This window comes from Rhinolophus sinicus, chromosome 6 (assembly GCF_057876585.1).
Source record: "Rhinolophus sinicus isolate RSI-liver-muscle chromosome 6, RSI-T2T, whole genome shotgun sequence".
In the NCBI taxonomy this organism is placed as follows: Eukaryota; Metazoa; Chordata; class Mammalia; order Chiroptera; family Rhinolophidae; genus Rhinolophus; species Rhinolophus sinicus.
In genome coordinates this window covers 22,746,125-22,766,249 of record NC_142506.1, presented here as the reverse complement: position 1 = coordinate 22,766,249, position 20,125 = coordinate 22,746,125, and the positions used below count along the sequence as shown (strand labels likewise).

Below are 20,125 nucleotides of genomic sequence, written 5' to 3'. Positions count from 1 at the left end.
GGTAGGTGATAATGAAAAAAGATTGAGAAACATTGGTCTAGATGCTATAGCATGGTTTCTCAACCCAAATACTATTGACATTTTGGGCTGGATAATCTTTATTGTGGGGGGCTGTCCTGTGCATTATAAGATGTTTAACAGGATCTCTGGTCTCTAGTCATTAGATGCTCATGGCATTTTCCTCCTGCCTCTCCGACTGTAACAACCCAAAAGGTCTCCAAACATTGCGGGGGTTCTAAAACTTTAGCACACATCAGAATTGCGTGAAGGCCTCGTTCAAACACAGATATCTGGGTTCTACTCCCCAATGCACCCTGAGAATTTGCTTTTCTAAATAATTTAAGTATGGGTGATTTTTTAGTGCTTATCCTATAGGATTGTTGTAAGGACTAAATGAAATAAAACTGAGAACAGCAAGTATAAAAGCCTTGAAGTTGGTGTTTGCATATTTGGTCAGGGAACAGAAGGGAGGCCAGTGGCTGAAGCAGAGTGAAACAGGGGGGAAGTAGAAGCAGATGAATTAAGGGCAGCAGTGAGGTGCCAATAGTGTAGCATACTGACCACAGTGAGACTTTAAATTTAATTCAGATTAATCAAGAGCCACTGGAGTGTTTTGACCTGATGAGTAACATAATCTAACTTACATTAGAAGGTTTCCCCTGTTTGTCAGTGTGGAGTGTACACTGAATGGAAGCATAGTAGAAGCAAGAAGACTACGTAAGAGGTTATTGCAACTCAGGAAGAGATGTTGGGGTTTGGGTTTATTGTGGAATTGGGGAGAAGTAGTCACCTCACGAAAATATCGCCAAATAACAGTTGGCAGGATATGGTGATGAACTGCATATGGGGAGAAAGAGAAGCATCAAGGGTCAAGAATGACCCCAAGGATTTTGGCTTGAACTGGAATATAAAATTACCATTTACTGAATCAGAGAATAATGATGAAAGAGGAGGTTTTTTGGGAGAAGATCAGGAGTTTAGTTTTAGACCTATTAAGTTGGAGGTATCTCAAATAATGATGTTGAGTAGGTGATTGGATATATGAATCTAGAGTTTAGGAGAGGGTCTGGACTAGAAATCTAAATACCCAGTTATATCCCCACAGATGATATTTAAATATCCGAGGCTGGAAGAGATTGCTTAAGAATGAGCACAGATAAAAAATGATCAGATCTGGGGGCTGAACCCTGTTGTACCAAAATTTTTTAGTGTAATTGGGAGCTAAGGTTATTATTAATAAAATGGATTATGAAGAATTGTTTAGCAAAATGATTAAAAAATACTGTAGTCAAATGTTCCCTGGTAAGATAATTGGGGCCAAAGCCAAAGAAAGTTATTATCCTCCGGCTTTGGAATTCACAGGGCTGCAGGGTAGAATTAGTGAAAAATTGAATTTGCATGTATATCCATGAGCTATAATAACTACCTCTGGAAACCAGTTATAGGAATTAGAAAACATCTAAGTCTGTTATTATTTTATTTGAAGAGGAGTTGAAATTTGTTTTATGCTGTACAAAGAACTAATCTGATGTATATTTCATGAGCCATGGTTTAGAGGGAACATTTCGTATTGGAATATATGAAAGCTTCTAATCAAACATTTATGTCAGCAAGAGTTTTCTTTTGTGGAAGAAAGTTAATGTGATCAAAAAGTGAAAAGGGCATAATAATGCCCTGACTATACTAATCCATTTTGAACAAGATAGACAGCAGGGAGCAGCCCCAGTAATGGAGAAATCTAGATAACTGGATTGAAGTCAAGAGCCTGGGCCATAGACATAGCCTTTGACCATGGCTTTCACGATGGACTGTTACTTCCATTCTCATAGTGAACTCTGAGCCTATCTGTTACACCTGCTTTGTAACACAGCACTTGTGAGTGGTTGCCTTTAAATATCTTCAGACACTTGTATATTCGAAACAATGGAGAAAACAGTGAAGTTTAGTTTAAATAATGTAGGATCTAAGACGACCAATTTCTGAAGGGGAGATAGGTACTTTAAAATGTATCCATTCACTTGGTATAACGTATTTATTGTCAGCCTCTGTCTTTTTCAGCTATTCCAAGCTGATAACACTGACAGCTTCTGGCTATGGACTCATGTTCTCCCTGGAATGTGAATTAATTTTCACAGGACCTGTGCATGACTTTAAAACCTTCATCAAGGCTCTCCTTTCTCTGTCCTCTTCCATCTTCTACATGGCCCACTGGAGATTGGAATAATCTAACATTCTCATGACTACTGGGCTCTTGATTTCAACTTCTTTATCGCTGTACCACGATCCCTTCTCTGCTCCACTACGCTCTTTTCTGCTTATAGACTTGGGATCTGGGGCACAAAGTGTGAACTCTAGGTGTCTGAGTAGCTCAGGAGACTAAACATCTTCACCTCTTTTCCTCTTCCCACTTTTTTGGTCCAGTCCCCATGTCTGAGTATGGACGTAGGGTCCCTTCTCATTCAGTCTAAGCCCCCCTCCTTTCTAGACCTTGATCTTAATGTGTATCATTTGACTAGCTGGGCCGGTTCCCCTGAGATTGGATCAGCCTTATGCTTGGGAGATCTTAGCTTATATTTATAGATTTCATGTAAATCAACCATTTCTTGCTTGACAATCAAGTGTCCGATCCTACCTTCTTGATTGAAGACTGGGGGTTAATCAGTTCTAGAACCTCTATCGTGAGAGCTGGGTCCTACAGTGCTGTGTCTTGACCGCATGGGCATCCTCTCTGGAACAACCTGGGAATCTGTTCCCCAGACCTCTCCTTCTTGTTTGGAGCTCAGTGTTGTCCTTATTCCACCTCCTTCCCTCTCTCTCCACCTCCCATCTGGCACATTGCAGGTTTTCAATCATCTAGATATTAATGAGTTTACTTCATATACTTTATGGAGTTAATAAAGTATAAAAACACTAACATTTGTTTATTATAAAAATCTGATTTTAACTAACACCAAAGTTTTACTTCCAGACTTAAGTTGAACACATCGTGGCTCAGGTTTACTTTCACTGATGTTGTGTCAATTTCATGAGCCGTTCTGAAGTCAGACACTTCTTTGTTTTCTTTTCCTTTGTCCTTTATTTAATTTATCTTTAGTGAGAATATTCCCACCCAGAGAGATAAGATATATGTTTACTTATAGTTCCTTCTGTTTGTTTAATTGCAGTAACATTGGTTTATAACATTATATAAGCTTCAGGCGTACATTATAATTCGATATCTGTAGACATTATAGCATGCTTACCACCAAAAGTCTAGTCTCAGTGTTGATTTAAGAACTATGATAAATCTTACAAGTATCCTCCACAAGGATGGATCAATACACCTTTCCCCGCACTTCCTTCCAATCAAAAGTGAGCAGTTTTTATCTCATTCCCCCCAACCCCCCTTTAGCTTAGGTTTAAAACTGATTTTTATTGGTAAATTTAATTTTATATAACCTTGGTTCTATTACTGGCTCTCTGATCTGATTACTTTTAAAAGAGAATTGAGGCTACTCTGAAGACAGCCTGTCTGAATCAAACCACATTTGACCATTACACGATATATTTTAAGAGTGATAACATAATTTCTTTATAGCCTACTCCCAAAGTTATGTACTTCAGAAATACAGATACTTTGATATTCCTGGAAGTGAGAAAGCTCTGAGAATAGTTTGCCTATACTCTGACTCCCAGAGCCTTTAACATAATAATGATGCTTGCATTTATGTATTAATTTATTCATTACAAAATACTTCCATATATGTGTTTGTGTTTTTTCTGGCAGTCTAGAAAAATAAAAGAGCATGAACTTTGTAGTTAGACTTAACTCCTGATTAGCACCCTACCATTCGTGGAACTTGGTCAAGTTTCTTAATACTCGTATACCTGAGCTCATTTTCTCAATTCAAAAACGGGGAAGGGGTGTTACGTATTTAGAGAAGTTGGGAGGATTTAATCATGTAATGTATATACTACTCTTGGAACATGGTTGGCTCTCAAGTACATCCTGGCTTGATAGTACTCTTGGAAGAGCAAGAGGATTGGAATATAATCAGCATAAATAACTTGCAAGGGCCTTTTATATGTGTAATGGATAAGTATTTCCTCTTCACACAGTAGTACAAGAAATGTTATTTTGGTTCAGTTTTCTAGGTCAAATAAAATCTATCCCTTACTCTCTAAGGAGGTAAGAAATTAAATCTCACTCATGTGTTTCAGTGTCTTTGGTGGATTCCAAGTTTGGAGGGGGAAAGGAAATATGTGTGTATGTACTGAAAGATGTGGAAGGTTAATGGCCTTTGCTGTTCTTATAGCTCCTTTATTCTGGAAATCTACCTTCCATTTTTCCCTCTACCACCTGCCAAGCACTGATGCTCTCTGCAAGCTCAGAGTGTGTTCCCTGAAGATCCTGTTCATCGACCATAGGCATGGTGCCTGAAGAATTTGATGATCATTTCTTGGCCTCCATGGGTGTCCCATGAGGGATTGCTATCAGGAACAATACCTGCACTCATGGTATCTCCCCAAACCCCTAGACTCTACTGTGCCTGGGGAAACATCTCTTTCACTGGTCTCCTTTCCCAGCATGAGTTTTTATCTTTATTTACTCCAAGAGTCTACCTCAAATTGAACCTATGGGGGAATTATCGTTCATACACAGCAGATTTTACTTTCAATTCTCAGATTGTTTGAGGTAGTGGAGTTCAGAAGCAGAGTACCAAGTTTGCTTACTGTTGAGGGAAAGAAAAGAGAACAATAACACTCATTCTTCTGAGCATCCTGCTTTAGCAAGAATAGTATATACGTTAATGCAACATAATTCATCTTGCAATTATTTAGTTGTCCCATAACTCCTATGATGTAAGTTCTTCAGTGACCACTAAAAAAAAGAGAGAGGTCCTGGCCTCCTACTCCATTAGGATCTCTTCCTTCCTAGATTGCAATACTGCTTCACTGTTGAGAGAGAAGAGGTTTCTCAGTGATTGGTAGTTCTGATCAAAGTCCACTGAGAAGGTATTCACTCATCCCTTGATCTCAAAACATCCAGCATAAACATGCCTGATATCTCCTTAGACCTTCTCAGGACTGATTCCTATTACAACTCACATCCCTCTTCTTATTAGTCACCATCAGAAATTCAACTGCCCAAGTCATCCATCGCTAGGACTCTTATAACTATACTGCTCCAACATTCTTCTTCATCTGCCTCCATTGTCTAACTCAATTTTCCTGTCCTTGCAGGCTTCCCAAGCCCTTTCGCTTTTGCCTTCTGCCATTGGGAAAAAATCCCTTTATCCTCATCCTATTTTTGCCCGTTCCTATTCCCTTCATCTTTTTCTAGTAGAAACCTGGCCTTCCCTTCATGCCACTTACTCTCATTCGATCCTTTTAAGTGGAGGATGTGTTTTCTTTTTAGCATTCTTACCTCAGGACCTAGAAATGGGATAAATGTATTTCTCTTTACTCCCTCTCCCCCTTTTTTCTATTGATTCCAATAAAATAAAGTCTAGAAAATGTCATCTAATTTTAAGATGCCACCTGCCCTTCATCATTCCAGTCCAGGGGTCATGGGAACAATGATACTACCATACAAGAAGTCCTTAGCACTTATTTCAATGACAGGAAAAGAAAAAATATTTGCACTTAGATTGTCATAGGAGCTGAGCCTAAATTTAGATCAAGAATGTGTATGTCAATACAATATTTGGCAACCAAAATGATTTTTGAGTACAAAATGAACCACTTCTATTTCCATGAGCCTTTCCATCCCCTTTGGAACCAGCTTCTTGAACACTTCGATAAAAAAATATTAAATTTTCATTAAATTTACTTTGTTAACTACAGAACTTTGTTTATAGATGAACAAAGCAAACAAAAAGAACAAAGGAACAAAGCAGAAGAAGATTGTAAACAAGGGAAACAAACAATATTCTGTATGTCCCATATTAAATATAGGACCATGGGGATGTCTGGTATTGAAATGTATATTATCATGAGTAATTTCTATCTGTTGAGAATATAGTTTGCTAAATATTGTCTAAGCACAAATCAACATATCCTTTTAAAAAATTGACCTTACTCTCTGAAGAGCAAAAATAATAATTTATAAAATACAATTGCCGTAGTGGTTCTGTTCTCTCAGTTGAAAATTAGAACATTAAAAAAATTTTTTTTGGTTATCGTTTGGTGTTTTGGTTGACTACAAATAATTTTTTTTTTTCACCTTGTCTTGTTCTGAGGGCTCATCATTTTGTGGATTGATTATTTTCAAGACAGTTCCCCAGTAGACACTGGTTAAGATCTCAGCTTGGGTGAAATGAACAAGAAGCACGTTTTGCCACCAGCTGGAAGCCTGCGGTAATCAGCAAAGTCAGGTTCCTGTCACCAGGCACACGTCACCCAGATAATGAAAGCCACTTTTGTACACTGTGCACCATTTCCAGAAAGCATTAGCTAAAATTGACTAATCTTTGCTTTGCACATATTCTCTCAACCTGATGTTATTTTCTTGGGGAAAGATAAGGTGGTAGGATCAAAATGTTAGACTCAAAATGAGACGTTTTTCATAGTCAAAATCCTTAGGTCATTGCCATATTCAGAATTAAAGCATTTAAAAAGCCCGTTTTCATTCTGAGCTGCTCAATTTTAGTAACTGTTGCATGTTTCTTATCCCTGAACCAGCTGCCTACAGGAAACACAGGAACTTAATTATTGACAGACCAAATATTTGCATCCTGTGGAAACTAGAATATTCCATAATTAGCAAATATTTGTCCTAAAGCCAGATTTTACACTTAGTTGTAAATTGTATTTGAAAATAACAGTATAACTTTTTCAAACTATAATTGGGATCTTTTATTTTTTGAGGTCTGACCATACATTATTAGCTCTTTTTCCTTTTTAAACTGGTTATTCATTGCTGCCTTTTGCCATTTCTTCTCTCATATGCTATAAAATAACAGATTACAAACTGGTCAGGCACTATGTATTATTTTTCTTTTCATATATTCGTAATTTCTGTGCTATGTATTTATAAAAGGCCTCCAATTAAGGTTATTCTGTGCACGAGGATCTTGTTTGAGAGTGTTCATGATCAGATTTTATTTTCTCTGGCTTAATCTGCCATTCTCTGCAAAAGGTAAACTTGCGTAGCATCTCATTTGGTGTAAGCAAGTTGATTTGCTTTACAGGAGCAGATTTCTCTAGGGAACTACAAACTATCATATGCCAGTGCTTTGAGAAATGTAAAATGCCATGAAAACAAACAAAAAAAAAACATTATTGATATATTTTCTGATAGCGTGACTCGAATTTTAAGAAATACTTCTGAGAAGTTCTTCCAAGACATTAGTATCATGGAAACAACTCTGCTTGATTGAAACTTTTCGTTATGGTTCTGATATATCAAAGCAAGGCTGTTGAAGATGGTTCCTATACCTGAGAGTGACAGAGGCTGGAGCCTTCTGTGCTTTCCCAGTGGTCAGTCCATTTCATAGCAGTGTTGTGAAAAGGGAATGGGATTGGTGGAAAGTACATGAGATTAAGAAACAAGTCAGTTACCAATTTATGCTGTCTAATTCCTTCCCCTTCTTTCTCATCCCCACTCCCCTCCCTTCTAGCCACCCTCAGTTTTTCCCTCTATCTCTGAGACCATTTCTGTTTACTAGGCTCATTTATTCAGACCTTTAGATTCCACATATCAGTGAGATCATATGGTATTTGTCTTTCTCCAACTGACTTATTTAACTTAGTATAATGTCCTCTAGGTCCATCCATGTTGTTGCAAATGGTAAGATTCCATTATTTATAGCCAAGGAATAATGTGTTGTATAAATGTACCACAGTTTCTTAATCCAGTCATTTACTGATGGGCATTTTGGTTGTTTCCAAGTTTTGGCTATTGTAAATAGCGCTGCACTAAACATAGGGGTGCATATATTTTTTTGAATTAGCATCTTGGATTTCTCTGGATAGATACTTAAGAGTGGAATTGCTGGGTCATAAGGTAGTTCCATTTCCAGTTTTTTGAGAAAACTCCGTACTGATTTCCATAGTGGCTGCACCAATCTACATAAATTGATAACTACAATATTGCTACAGGGATATGAAAGACAGTTTGGGGAGTGTAATCAGTAATGTTGTAAAGATTTTGTAAGGTGTCAGATGGGAAGGAACATGGATTATTAGGGAGACCACTCCATGGACAATGTAGATGCCTGACCACTGCACTGTACACCTGAAGCTGAAGCTGAATAATATTGTGTGTCAACTATAATTTAATATATATAGTCACGGGATATGGAGTATAGCATAGGGAACGGAGTCAATGGAATTCTAATAGATATACACGATGTCAGAGGGGCAATAGATTGGGGGAGAGGGGTTATCACTTTGTGAGGGGTGAAATGTCTAACTATTGCATTGTTTCGTACACCTGAAATGAATAAAAAATGAAAAAAAAAAAGATAAAACAATAAAGCTTCTTAAAAAAAAAAAAGAAACAAGTCAGAGGTCAGTCCCTGCTCTGTTACCTTTCTCTTACATAACTGGGTAAATCATTGAGCCTGTTTGCAATGCAGTTTCCATATCTGTAAAATAAGGATGAATATATTTGCTTCACCCAGCTTTTGGAAGGAACAATACTCATGAATTTTAAAGTGCTACACAAAGTTGGTTATTACTAAGATTTATTCATTGATGTATTGTTTCTGATCAGAGAGACATGCATCCAAACTGCACTGTTTTACAATTATTTTCACTAAGCTGCATTTGGTTTTATTCCATTAGCCAAATTTGAAGGATATTATAAGAAAATCAAAACTATTTTCTATTTGCTTTACTATAAAAAAGTTATTGAGGAAATTGTTTATATCTCACATAGTATCTTTTTTTATGAAGACCTAGAGATGTGACACACATTTCTCAAAATATCTGGGTTTCTTTTAAACAGTTTTCTATTTTTATTTTTTTTAAGTCATATAACTGTATTTTCCTCTTCACACCAGCTTCTAGGCAGCTCTGTGTTACATCCATGGCTTATTTCTAACAAAATATATACGACTTTATGATATGTATTTTAATTTCACCACTATCTTTAACTTATTTCTAACTATAGTTTCCTTTTCTTCATAATTTCCTCAGTCTTCCCTCTTAATGTGCTATATGTATTTTGAAAGGTGCATGAATTTTGGAATGAGGTGATATGTAAATATAAAAAAAAAACAATTTCTTTTACAAGATAAGACATTTGAAATAGATAATAATAATTGGTAGCATATATTGAACAGTTACTATAGGCTATGCCCTATGATAAGCAATATGTAAATAATATCTAATTTATTCTTCACCATGGAAAAGGTGTTGTTTCTTATATTTTTACAAATGAAGAAACAGGCTTAGAGACTTTAATTGGCTTTTCTAGTGGTTCTCCACTGATAAATGGAGGGGGCTGAATTCCAACATAGATTTAGCTGACTCCAAAATTCATGCTGATTAGTCATGACACTCTACTGACTTTTAATGTTAATTATAAATATGTAACAAATGACAATTATTCTTGTAAAATTTCAGAGGTTTTTGATGTAGTAGAGCATTTAAGTTTTACCAAGAGTGTACACAATTTAAAAAATGTTAGGTTTTAAAAAATTCTATTATTCACATGTTCGCTTGAAAATTTGATAGAGCAAATATTTTGCTACATCTTGCCTTTACTGCCATGAATGATATGAAGGTCTGTCTCCATATGTGACTTTGTATAATGCCCAAGAGAAATTCATACCTCTTAATGGAGAAACATGTCCAACAATCCTTTTATAGAATGTAGCAAATACTTTCCAGCAATCTTCTGTTGTGCTTTGTTCCTTCAAGCTGTACTGTAAATGCCTTTGCTCTTTCTTTTCATGACATTCAAATGTCATTACTTACTGCCATATCTTTCAGATTTGTTTTAAAGATTCTGTTTAGTCCCCTTTCCTTTTGGCATATGGTAACTGCCCTTAAACGGTCTGTTTCTTTCCAATTTCATAGACATGGTTGTAAAAAAGGTTGAGGAAATGTAGGCCATGAGGAAAGGTAGTTGATAAAAAATGCTTAACAGCCAGCTCTTGGCTGAAGTAGTGGGAACATGATATTTGATACAGAATAAGGAAAGCTTTATGGAGTTAATAACTTCTGAACTGGGTTCTCATTGAGGGGAGTAGGCATTGTGAGAGTGAGGTGCTTATCCTGGAAGACTTTTTTCTCTCCTGCAAAGCTCTATGAAACCCCACTACAGCCACAGAACAGGTTTTTCTCACAACACAGAAAAACAGTGTCCAGAAAACCTGGAAAATGCAGTCGAGTTAGAGAAGTCATTTCCAGAAAAATTGGTAACTGAGGCAGTTGTTTTTAAGGGAATCAAAGGAGACAAGATCTCCATCACTTTAGTTTTTTAAAAGATCTATGTAGTAAATAATAGGATTGCGAACAGCTGGAACTATAAACACATAATTCTTAAAAACTCTTACAGTTATGATTTTGAGCATTATACGCAGGAAGAATGAAATGCCTTTGCAACTGTGTTATCATTCCAGTGTAGACATGCGTGGGACAAGAATCAAGATAGAACACAAAAGAGGATCTTCCAAGGATGCCAAATCAGACCATGAAAAAAAGGTGATGAGAAGGGGAACCAGCAGGGTAATTTATAAACCCTTATTGAAGTACATTTGGAAGTGAATCTCACAATTATGTCTTTTATTTTTTATAATTTGTTTTTGGTCAGGGCCATTTTAGCCATTATGTAATATAGGAACAATTCCTATGGCTATAAACATTCAGAAGGTCTACAAATATATTTGCAATCTGAAAAATGACTTATTAGCTCAGGAATATGAGAAAAACCCTTCAAATAAAAAAGAATTAATACTTAATGAAATGTCAACAAAGCATTATATTACTCAGTTAGCTGCAACTTGACTCAATTATTATATCTTAGGATAGAGGTTAAATAACAAGGAAAAATATTTGTTCCAAAATAGACAAAATAATGAAAATACTTTCTAAAACTTTTAGAGTAAAACTATTCTTAATGTGTGATGTGAATGTTTACAAATATGCTTGATATGGTATGCAGGGAGATCTTTAAAATAAAGAAGGTTAAAATGAGGAAGGTTGAATTAAAACCATTCAGACTAAATTTATGTACATGTATGTTTAAATTTTCTATTGCTATGTAATATATAATAAATTGCCACATGTTTAGCAGATTAAAGCAAGACCCATTTATTATTTCACAGTTTCCCTATGTTAGGACTCAGAGCATGGGATAGTTGGGTCCTTTGTTAAGGGTGTAACCAGGTTGAAATCAAGTTGTTGGTTGGGTCTGTGATCTTATCTGGAGAGTTAATTAATTCAGTTGGCTAAGTTGGAGTCATCATGGAAGTGACATCCATCATCTTTATCATATTATGTAATCTAGTTAAGAGAATGGCATCCCATTACCTTTGCTACATTCTGTTGGTAAGAAGCAAGTCACACATCCTGCCCACACACAAGGTGGAGGGATTATGCAAGTGCGGAGTGGACCTTTCACCCTAAAGTGACTTACTGGGGTCACCTTAGGATGTGTCTGCCACGATGTTTAAATTTAACTTTTTCTTTTTCAAGATTTTGTTCTCTAGTATGGGTTCAGTTATTGCCAATTATTTCTTCAGTTGTTTTTGTAAAGTTCTGAAATAAACAACTCTCCTACCTATGTTAACGGTGGGTATTAGAGCAAGTTTGGCGCATATTAGGTGTAGAATTAATGAGCTGCAGAGAAGATTCTTTTGAATAGAGGAGACAAAAGAGATACAAAACTGAGTTCAGAGAAAGATGTCTTCCTGTTGGATGTGTCTCTTGTTCCCCAAGCACTCATGCTCCATGTGTTCCAAGAAAATTCTTGGTAAACTTTAATTGGGAGTTTTGCCTGAAGTCATATAGCAGGTTCAAAGGGTTAAGCTAAGAGTCAAGAAGACTAAGAAAAAGGCATCAGTTGGACTGAAAGTGATATTACATATTGGTTTTAAGCTTATTCTGGTAAGCTTGGTCACCAGAAATATCTATCTTCCTTCTACTCATGTCTTCTCTATTCCTGTTTTTTTTTTTTTTTAATTAATTAAATTTATTTCATTTATTTTATCTCCGCAAGTCCCTATCTCTTCCACTTTTTGTCTTTCTTACTCATAACCTTTCCAAAGTTTCGCATTCATTTTATCATTTTAACTCTTTCTCATACTTTGTGTCTTAATCTGTCAAGGCTGCTATAACAAAATACCATAAAGTGAGAGGCTTATAAACAACAAGCATTAATTTTACAAACTTCTAGTGTTTGGAAAGCCCAATATCAAGACATCGGTAGGTTCGATGTGTGGTGAAAGACTATTTTCTGGTTCATAGGTGGATGGTGCCATCTTCTCACTTTGTCCTCACATGGTGAAAGGGGTGAGGGATCTCCCTGGGGCTCCTTCAATGAGGGTATTAATCCCATTTATGGTTCCACCCTCATGACCTAATATCCTCCCAAAGGCCCCACTTCCAAACATCATATTGAGGATTAGGTCTCAACATATGAATTTTGAAATGATACAAATATTCCCTTCACAGCATGGTATTATCTCATCTTTTCAAGATTATTGCTTTCTTACATCAATAGTGAGTGAGAGTGAGTACATGTGTGCATATGTGTGTGTATGCATGCCTGTGTAAATGCATGCTTACATGTCTGTGCATAAACTTGGTGTGTTACAATTAGATGTCCTTATATTTGCATGGTTGAGCTTATATGTCTGCTTTCACTCTGAGATGGAGGAGTCGGGATCACCTGACTCATGGTTGGAACAAGTCATTCTTGGTACCTACCTGCCTTTGAAAAGAGTCTTGGAACTGGATCCGGGGCTTCATTGGAGAGGCCTTGCTTATAGTTAGGAATTCACAAGTAGAACAGGATTCCTGAGGATGAAGTGAAATTTGGTGAGTCTCAGAAACAATGGGAAGGTTGTTTTCTTGGATGAGATTCATGAAAGACACAGGTTTTGCGGGGCAGAACAGAATAACAAAACTTTAAATTGACGGTGAGAACAGCTAGATGGTAGGGTCTGTGGGTGATATTATTAGTTTGAACCTATCACTTTTGGACTCAACCTATGAAGCAATCCTGTATGATAGTTAGTTCTATTTACTGGCACCATAAAACATTGAAATGACTGTATATGTTCATGGCTTCCAGTTAAAATTCCTACTCTGAAGAAGTAAGCTATGTATATTTAGAAAATAGCTGCTTCTCTGTAGGAGTGCTTTATACCACAACCATGTGAAGAAATTTAAAATTCAGTATATTTTGGTGTCAGAGCAAATAAAGCCACATTTTTAATGCGTGAAAATTTCTAGTCTTCTCCATTTTTATTTTCTACCGATTATTGCAGATGCTTGAGCAAGCCTCCTCAGCTGAAAATTGGTGGATAGAGAACTAGCCACATGGAGTGTTCATATGATTTTTTGCCATCTGTCTTTAAATATAACACTCCAACATGTGTTTCTAAGAAGCATAACAAAAAAATATCCACCTGAAATCATTAATCAAGCTTAAGTCTACATTCTCCAAGCATGCAGATTATGGAAAGATCAAGAACTAACGAGGGAAGAAGCTGGTTTACATGAGGAAAAGATATGAATATTATAAGAGAAAAAGAAAAGTAAAAGAGAGTAGGTAATTAATTGAATAGCAGGAAGGAGATGGACAATTTCCAAGAACAATATATTCCTCCCACTCTAAAGCTGGAGAGCTTAATTTCCTCTTTCATAATTACTGGGAGAAACTTTTCAGAGCTAATAAATTGTATTAGTTCAGTTAAAAAAAATCATTATACTGGACTTACATAAATCTAATGATAGTTTTAACCCTTTATTATTATTTCATATTTCATAACCCTTTATTAAATTTCATATTCTTAGGTGCTATATAAATTAAATTATACTATATTTTAAATAAACCTTCACAAATAGATTAGAATTGCTCTACTTTTGTTGCTAAATTTGGAGTGAATTAGAAGAACTTTAGAATGCATTAAAATTGACATTATACATATAGAATCACCTTTTGAATATATTTAAAAATTGATTTAATCAAATTTGAGCTAAAGGAGACTCTATGAACTGATTTGAGAAAAGCAGTTCCATCCTGGACCATCACAAAGTGAGCAGGATTCAAAATTAATTAAGCTCCACTCTTACTTGTAGGGAGATATCTAATTAGTAGTCTCTTCTTAGAGAGTGTAATATTGTGTCATCAAATTTCAGTTCCTTCTTAATATGTTTTGGATATAGACATTCAATTAAGGAAATCCATGTCCAAAATCTTCATTTAAGAGAGTAGATTTGTATCTCTCAAACTAAGTGTGATTTTGGAAACTCCCCAATCCCGTTTCAGTTTCTAAGGGAACATTACAATTAAGCAATTTGCAGGCTAGATAACACTTTTTTTAAGGCAGAAAGTGCTTCCTCTATACCAATACTTTACTTTTTCAAGACTCATTAGAGGACATAAAGGGTAAATCTGCATATTATTACCTAGACAGAAGTTGGTATAGAGAACAAAGGTATTATCTTATTTGAGTTGTCTTCATATTTTAGAACATTTTATCTGTGACTAGAGAATAAATGCAGAAGCTTAGCTTAGCTTACACATTTTTATTATTATTATTATTAGTTTCAGGTGTACAAAACCATGTAATAGTTAGACATTTACACCCCCCCACAAAGTGATAACCCCCCTCTGCCAATCTACTACCCTTCTGACATCGTATATAGCTGTTACAACTCCATTGACTCTATTCCCTATGCTGTAGTCCACATCCTGTGTGTGTGTGTGTGTGTGTGTGTGTGTGTGTGTGTGTGTATAGTTACATTTAACAGTTCATGGCTGTGTAGATGCCTGACCACTGCGCTTGACTCAGACATTTACGATGGCATGAGAGGATATGTAAAACTAAGTGTAATAGCAATACTATCACTGTTGTTGAAAGGAGAAAACCACACACATAAAGCCATTAGAATTTGAAACTGAAGATAAATCGAGTTTATCGATTTATCTTGCAAGACTGTTAAGTTGGAAGACTGATGATCTATCAAGACTCGAAGTCAACTATTCAATGACTAGGTGTCACTGAGAGAAATACTTCTAGCCCGAGAAAATATACGGGGAAAGATATTTTATATAAAAGCTCTATATAACACCAAAAAATAAGTCATAAATTGAGTCAGGAGCAAATGGAAACTTGTGATGAGTTTCTTCACTAAATTAAACTGACTTTTAAAAAAAATGAATTAACTTCCTAATATTAAAGTAGCCTTCAAATTGATAAACTGGGAAACATTAGAATACTGGTTGGGGAAATATCTGAAATTATCCCAGATTAGACAGAACCAATTTAAATAAACTCTGTAAATCCTCTTATTGGGCCTTTTCAAAATTTAGAATATTATTATAGTTTTTATGTTTGCTATGAAAACAGCTAAGTCCAGTTTTCTGTTTCCTGGAGTGTTTTTAATTGATGCCACAAAGATGAGGGGTAGACTTCTTCCATTTACAAAAGTTATGAATGGGAATATGCTTTTCAATTTTTGATTCAATATGGAAGAAGGAGGGAGAAATAATTTTAAGCAAATGACAGTAATTATTATCTTGCTCAAATGAGACAGTATTATGAAGGAGAAATAATAACGATTTTTGGGGTGAGATTAAATTAGCTATTTAGGATTTACAAGTTGAACTCTGTGCTTCTCAATTTCTTTATTGTAAAATAAGGATAATAACACTTAATTGGATAGGTTGGTGTGATGTGAATAGAGTTTGCAAAAATCATCATGTGAAAGTGATATTGATTGTTTTTGTTATTGAGATATGTGATTTTTTGGAGTTTATTGGAGAAAATTAAAGGTGATTCTTCTGGATACCTTGGAAATTATAGACAAAGAAAATCCACAATTGGATCTTATTCTTTGTCTGAATAAAGATGAATGGTTAAAATTTACAGTGAGGAATGGAGTTTGGTACACTTTGTTTTATGGGCATCTTGTTATTTGGGCCATTCTGTCATGTGGTTCACATTATATGGCCCTGTCTGTTAATGTGGTGTAGCAGCAGGGGCTACGTTGTAAGTGGCCACAGAATCTGGGTGTCGAATACGCATTCACCATGCACACTGAGACAGAGTTGAGGCAGCAAAACACTATTTATTAAGTGAGGCAATACGTAAGACAGAGAGAATAAAGCAAAGTAAGACAAAGAGCAACAGTGAGTTGTTACCACCCGAAGAGTGTTTCCAAGGCGCTGGGGAACCGAGACAGCGTCTTGGCTTCAGGTGTGTCCGGCGAGCATCCCCACAGGAGAGTTCCGACTAGGGCTCCCCCAGGAAACTAATTAAATAGGGTTTTTTTCCAATAGATTACCAGTCGGGAAATAATGCTAGGCTATAACGATTACAATCAGCAAGCATGGGGACAATGAATCACAAGTTTCAGGGTAATTATCTAGGGTAGAAGGCAGGGGACATGATTCGGGCAGTTTAACAATGTACAGGAAGTTACTATGGCCATAGGGCAACTTACATGATCCTATTCATGTGTTCCACTGGCGGGTCAGCTATTGTTCAACCCAGGGGGCTGGCGAGGCCTTCCCGAGTTTACTCCTGCTGACGTGGGAGTCAATGTCCGGGTGCCACCTGGACAGAGCGTTCCCCTGAGGCAACAAGTGGAAGGCACAAAGGCGCACCTAAGTCATATTATATTTACTTTACACGTGGTTGGGAAACTTAGCTAAGACTTTTTCTAGCAGGCAGGTAGAGTATGAGGTAAATCTCCACATTTATAGCATAACCTTGGGACAAATTTAATAAAATTATTCTATCATGGCACATATTGGAAGCTTCTGGTATAATGTAAAAAAGATACAAATATTGAAAGATGGTACTTCCCATTTTATTTGTCACAGTGGATACATAGAGGGATAGTAGCATAAGAAGGAAATCTAATATGCCTTGCCATCAAATGAGAAGATCTAAGACGTTGGTGTGACTTTAGGGAAAAAAGATGAAGGAGGCTGTTTAGCCTGGTTCAATTTCCAGCAGTGGTTGTTTTTCTAGGTATGGCAAAGTAGTTCCCTTTGTGGTTCAGCTAGTACATTAGGGAACTAAATTAGAGTTTGGAATCAACCCCCACCTAATAAGTAAAGTATTTCTCTCCCTCATCTTGTTCTTTCTGCATACACGTCGCTAGGGATATTTTATGGAGGGATGCCTGGTTAAAAATAGATTGTGGGTTTGAGATCTTAGGTTCCTTATGTCTCTGTCTACATATTTATATAGATACATTACTTATCCATAAAATAGGGTTTATAATGTCTACTTAACTTCTTTTCTTACCTTACCTAATTGAGTGAGACTTGTATGTTGAAGGGGTTTTGAAATAATTGATTATTCAATACAAGCCTAAAGTCACTAGCAAGAACTTTTGTGAAAATGGTACAAAGAATAAGATAGAAAGAAGCCCTCTTTCGCCATTCCCTAGCCCTTTGTTTATTCCTTTTTGCTTTTCTTTTAAAATAAGAGGAATAGGAAATGAATTTATATTAAATATGTTTGTCTTTTTAAAGCTTGCTTTCCTTGTGGCTTCAGTGACAACAATTCAACTGAAGAGTTGCAAGACAATATGTGCAATGGATAAGAGCAGGGATTCTGGAGCCAGGCTGTTGAACTTGAGCCTTGCCTCTGCCATTTACTCTGACCCTTGACAAATCATATAGCATCTCTGCTCCACAGTTTCCTTTATACCAAATGGGGATGATTCCATAGAGTTCTTGTTGAGGATTAACTGAATTATTTCATGTGTAGCACTAAGAATAGTGCCTGACACTTTCTAAATTCTCAGAAATTATCAGCTATTTTTTCTTCTTTTTAATCTTATTACTAGAAAGGTAGCCGTTTCTTTTCCCAGGAAATTTAAGACAACCCCTAACTGATTTTTGTACTTGTAGGGAGAATGTGGAAGGATATTTGATAGTTGCTTAATATATGAGGTACCAGTGCCTTCTTCTCCAGAATTACTGCATTTTGACTCAATAAATTAAGATTTTTCTCCACATTTGTATTGCATCTGATGATGAGTTCAGCTTTGGTGGGAGGTTTAAAGGTTATGTTAGAATTTGTTCTATGTGACAAACTAAAATCAATTTAATCAAAGGAGCCTGTCGTAGCAAGAGATTGCAAGAGCTAGTGTGGTATTGGACGCGGAACATGAATAAGGAGTACATAATTCCATGATACTTTTTCTCCTCCTGGTGCCTAAGTATATTGTGTAATAACTATGAATTATTCTCTGTAGCAAAGAATTGAGGTTATTAAACATTCTTCCCTTCAGCTGGAAAGTCACAGCTTTAGGTTCCTTATTGATATTGTGCCTAGCAGAAAGAATTAAAGCTTTAAAATTAAGCAAATCAGTTACACTTTTGACTGACAGATTGCACCTTGGGTGAGAAATTCTCCTGTACCTCTCCTTTTGTTTTCCCTACCTTCCCTCTTATGGCTTATGTGCCTCACAAATTATGCACATAATTTAAAGACAATAAATACTCAATAAATAAGAAATTTGTATTACTTTGCTTATAGAATTAAAACAATATTGTTTTTCATATATTTCACCAATAAATATTTATTGTGGTCATTCTTGTAACCATTAGAATATAGTGGTGAGCAAGAACAAGGCTTCCTTACAAGGAAGTGAGATTGAAGACATACATACAAAGAATGATAATTTCAGAAATCGATCAATTTTGTGAAAGCAGTTAAACAGGACAATGTGATAAAGAAAATAGGATAGGGCAAGAGAGAAACAGATAGGCTGGATATTGTCTTCAAAGAAAACTCCAATAATACCAAAAGATAGAACATGTACAGGCTATATTCTTTGACTACTGAAAGTTAATGACAACAACAAACTGCAAATTAAAATTAAGGAAAAAAAAATTTCTCTTGAGTCATGAAAATAACTAAGGATAAATAGGAAAATCAAAATTGTCATTACAGAATGCATAGAAAGTAATGAAAATAACAAGCCCACTTATAAGATGCTGCCAAAACTATATTCAGAGGTATATTCATGGCCTTTAAAACTTAACTACTTAAAAGAAAGGAGGAAAATTAAAAGCTTGTTTTTCAGCTTGCACAAGAAAAATGAAAAAGATACTAAGGTAATTGAATGGGGAAAAGGATGGTTTTGCAACAAAAGTAATGGATTAAAAAAAAAAAAATCCTCAATTTACATTTTGTTCTATACCTAAAAAAATAACTTGAAGTGGATCATAGGCCAAAGATTAAAAAACCTAAAGCCACAAAACTTCTGAAAAAAGTCGAATAGCTCCATTGACATATACATAAACAAAAATGTATCAAATTGTAAAACTAAAATACGTGCAGTTTATTCTATCTCAATTTTACCCCCAACAAAGCTGTAAGAAAACACTTTAGAGTAGAAAAACGGAAAAAGAAAGAAGATATATCACAAAAATATTCTAAAGTGTATTGTTTATAAAAGTATTATATTTTATATATATTTATTAGAATTAGAAAATTAATACCCAAGTGAAACCTGGCTTAAATTTTCTGAAATGGCCAAAAGTAGAAAAAAATAGAAAACTGCTTCTGAAAGGAAAATAAATAAACTCAAAGAAGGCTGAATCTTTTTAATCTATACTTCAATGTAAACTGGATGAATCTTTATTAGACTAAGTTAATAATGTTAATTCCATTCCTCTTGGCTTTTTCTTTTAAGATTTTTATTAAAATATAGCTAACATAGAATATTACATTAATTTCAGGTGTACACAATAGTTATTCAACATTTATACACCTGAAGAAGTGATCACTGTAAGTCCAGCAACCATCTAACACCATACTGTACTGTCACAATATAATTGATTATATTTCACATGCTATACATTACATCCATGACTTACTTGTTTTATACCTGGAGATTTGAACACCTTATTCCCCTTCACATTTTCCCTCCTTTGAAAATTTTTTTCAATTACAGTTGACATTCAGTATTATTTTGTATTAATTTCAGGTGTACA

General features: G+C 35.6%; 1 protein-coding gene across 1 annotated transcript in view; it reads left to right on the top strand.

Moving 5' to 3' along the window:
• The window catches only part of LOC109457602 (uncharacterized), a 182,385-nt gene that overhangs the window by 77,494 nt on the left and 84,766 nt on the right, over positions 1–20,125 (top strand). Inside the window, exon 4 of the mRNA XM_088799299.1 lies at positions 10,554–10,635. Coding sequence (XP_088655425.1) covers positions 10,554–10,635 — 82 coding nt within the window. The remainder of the gene's footprint in view (positions 1–10,553; positions 10,636–20,125) is intronic.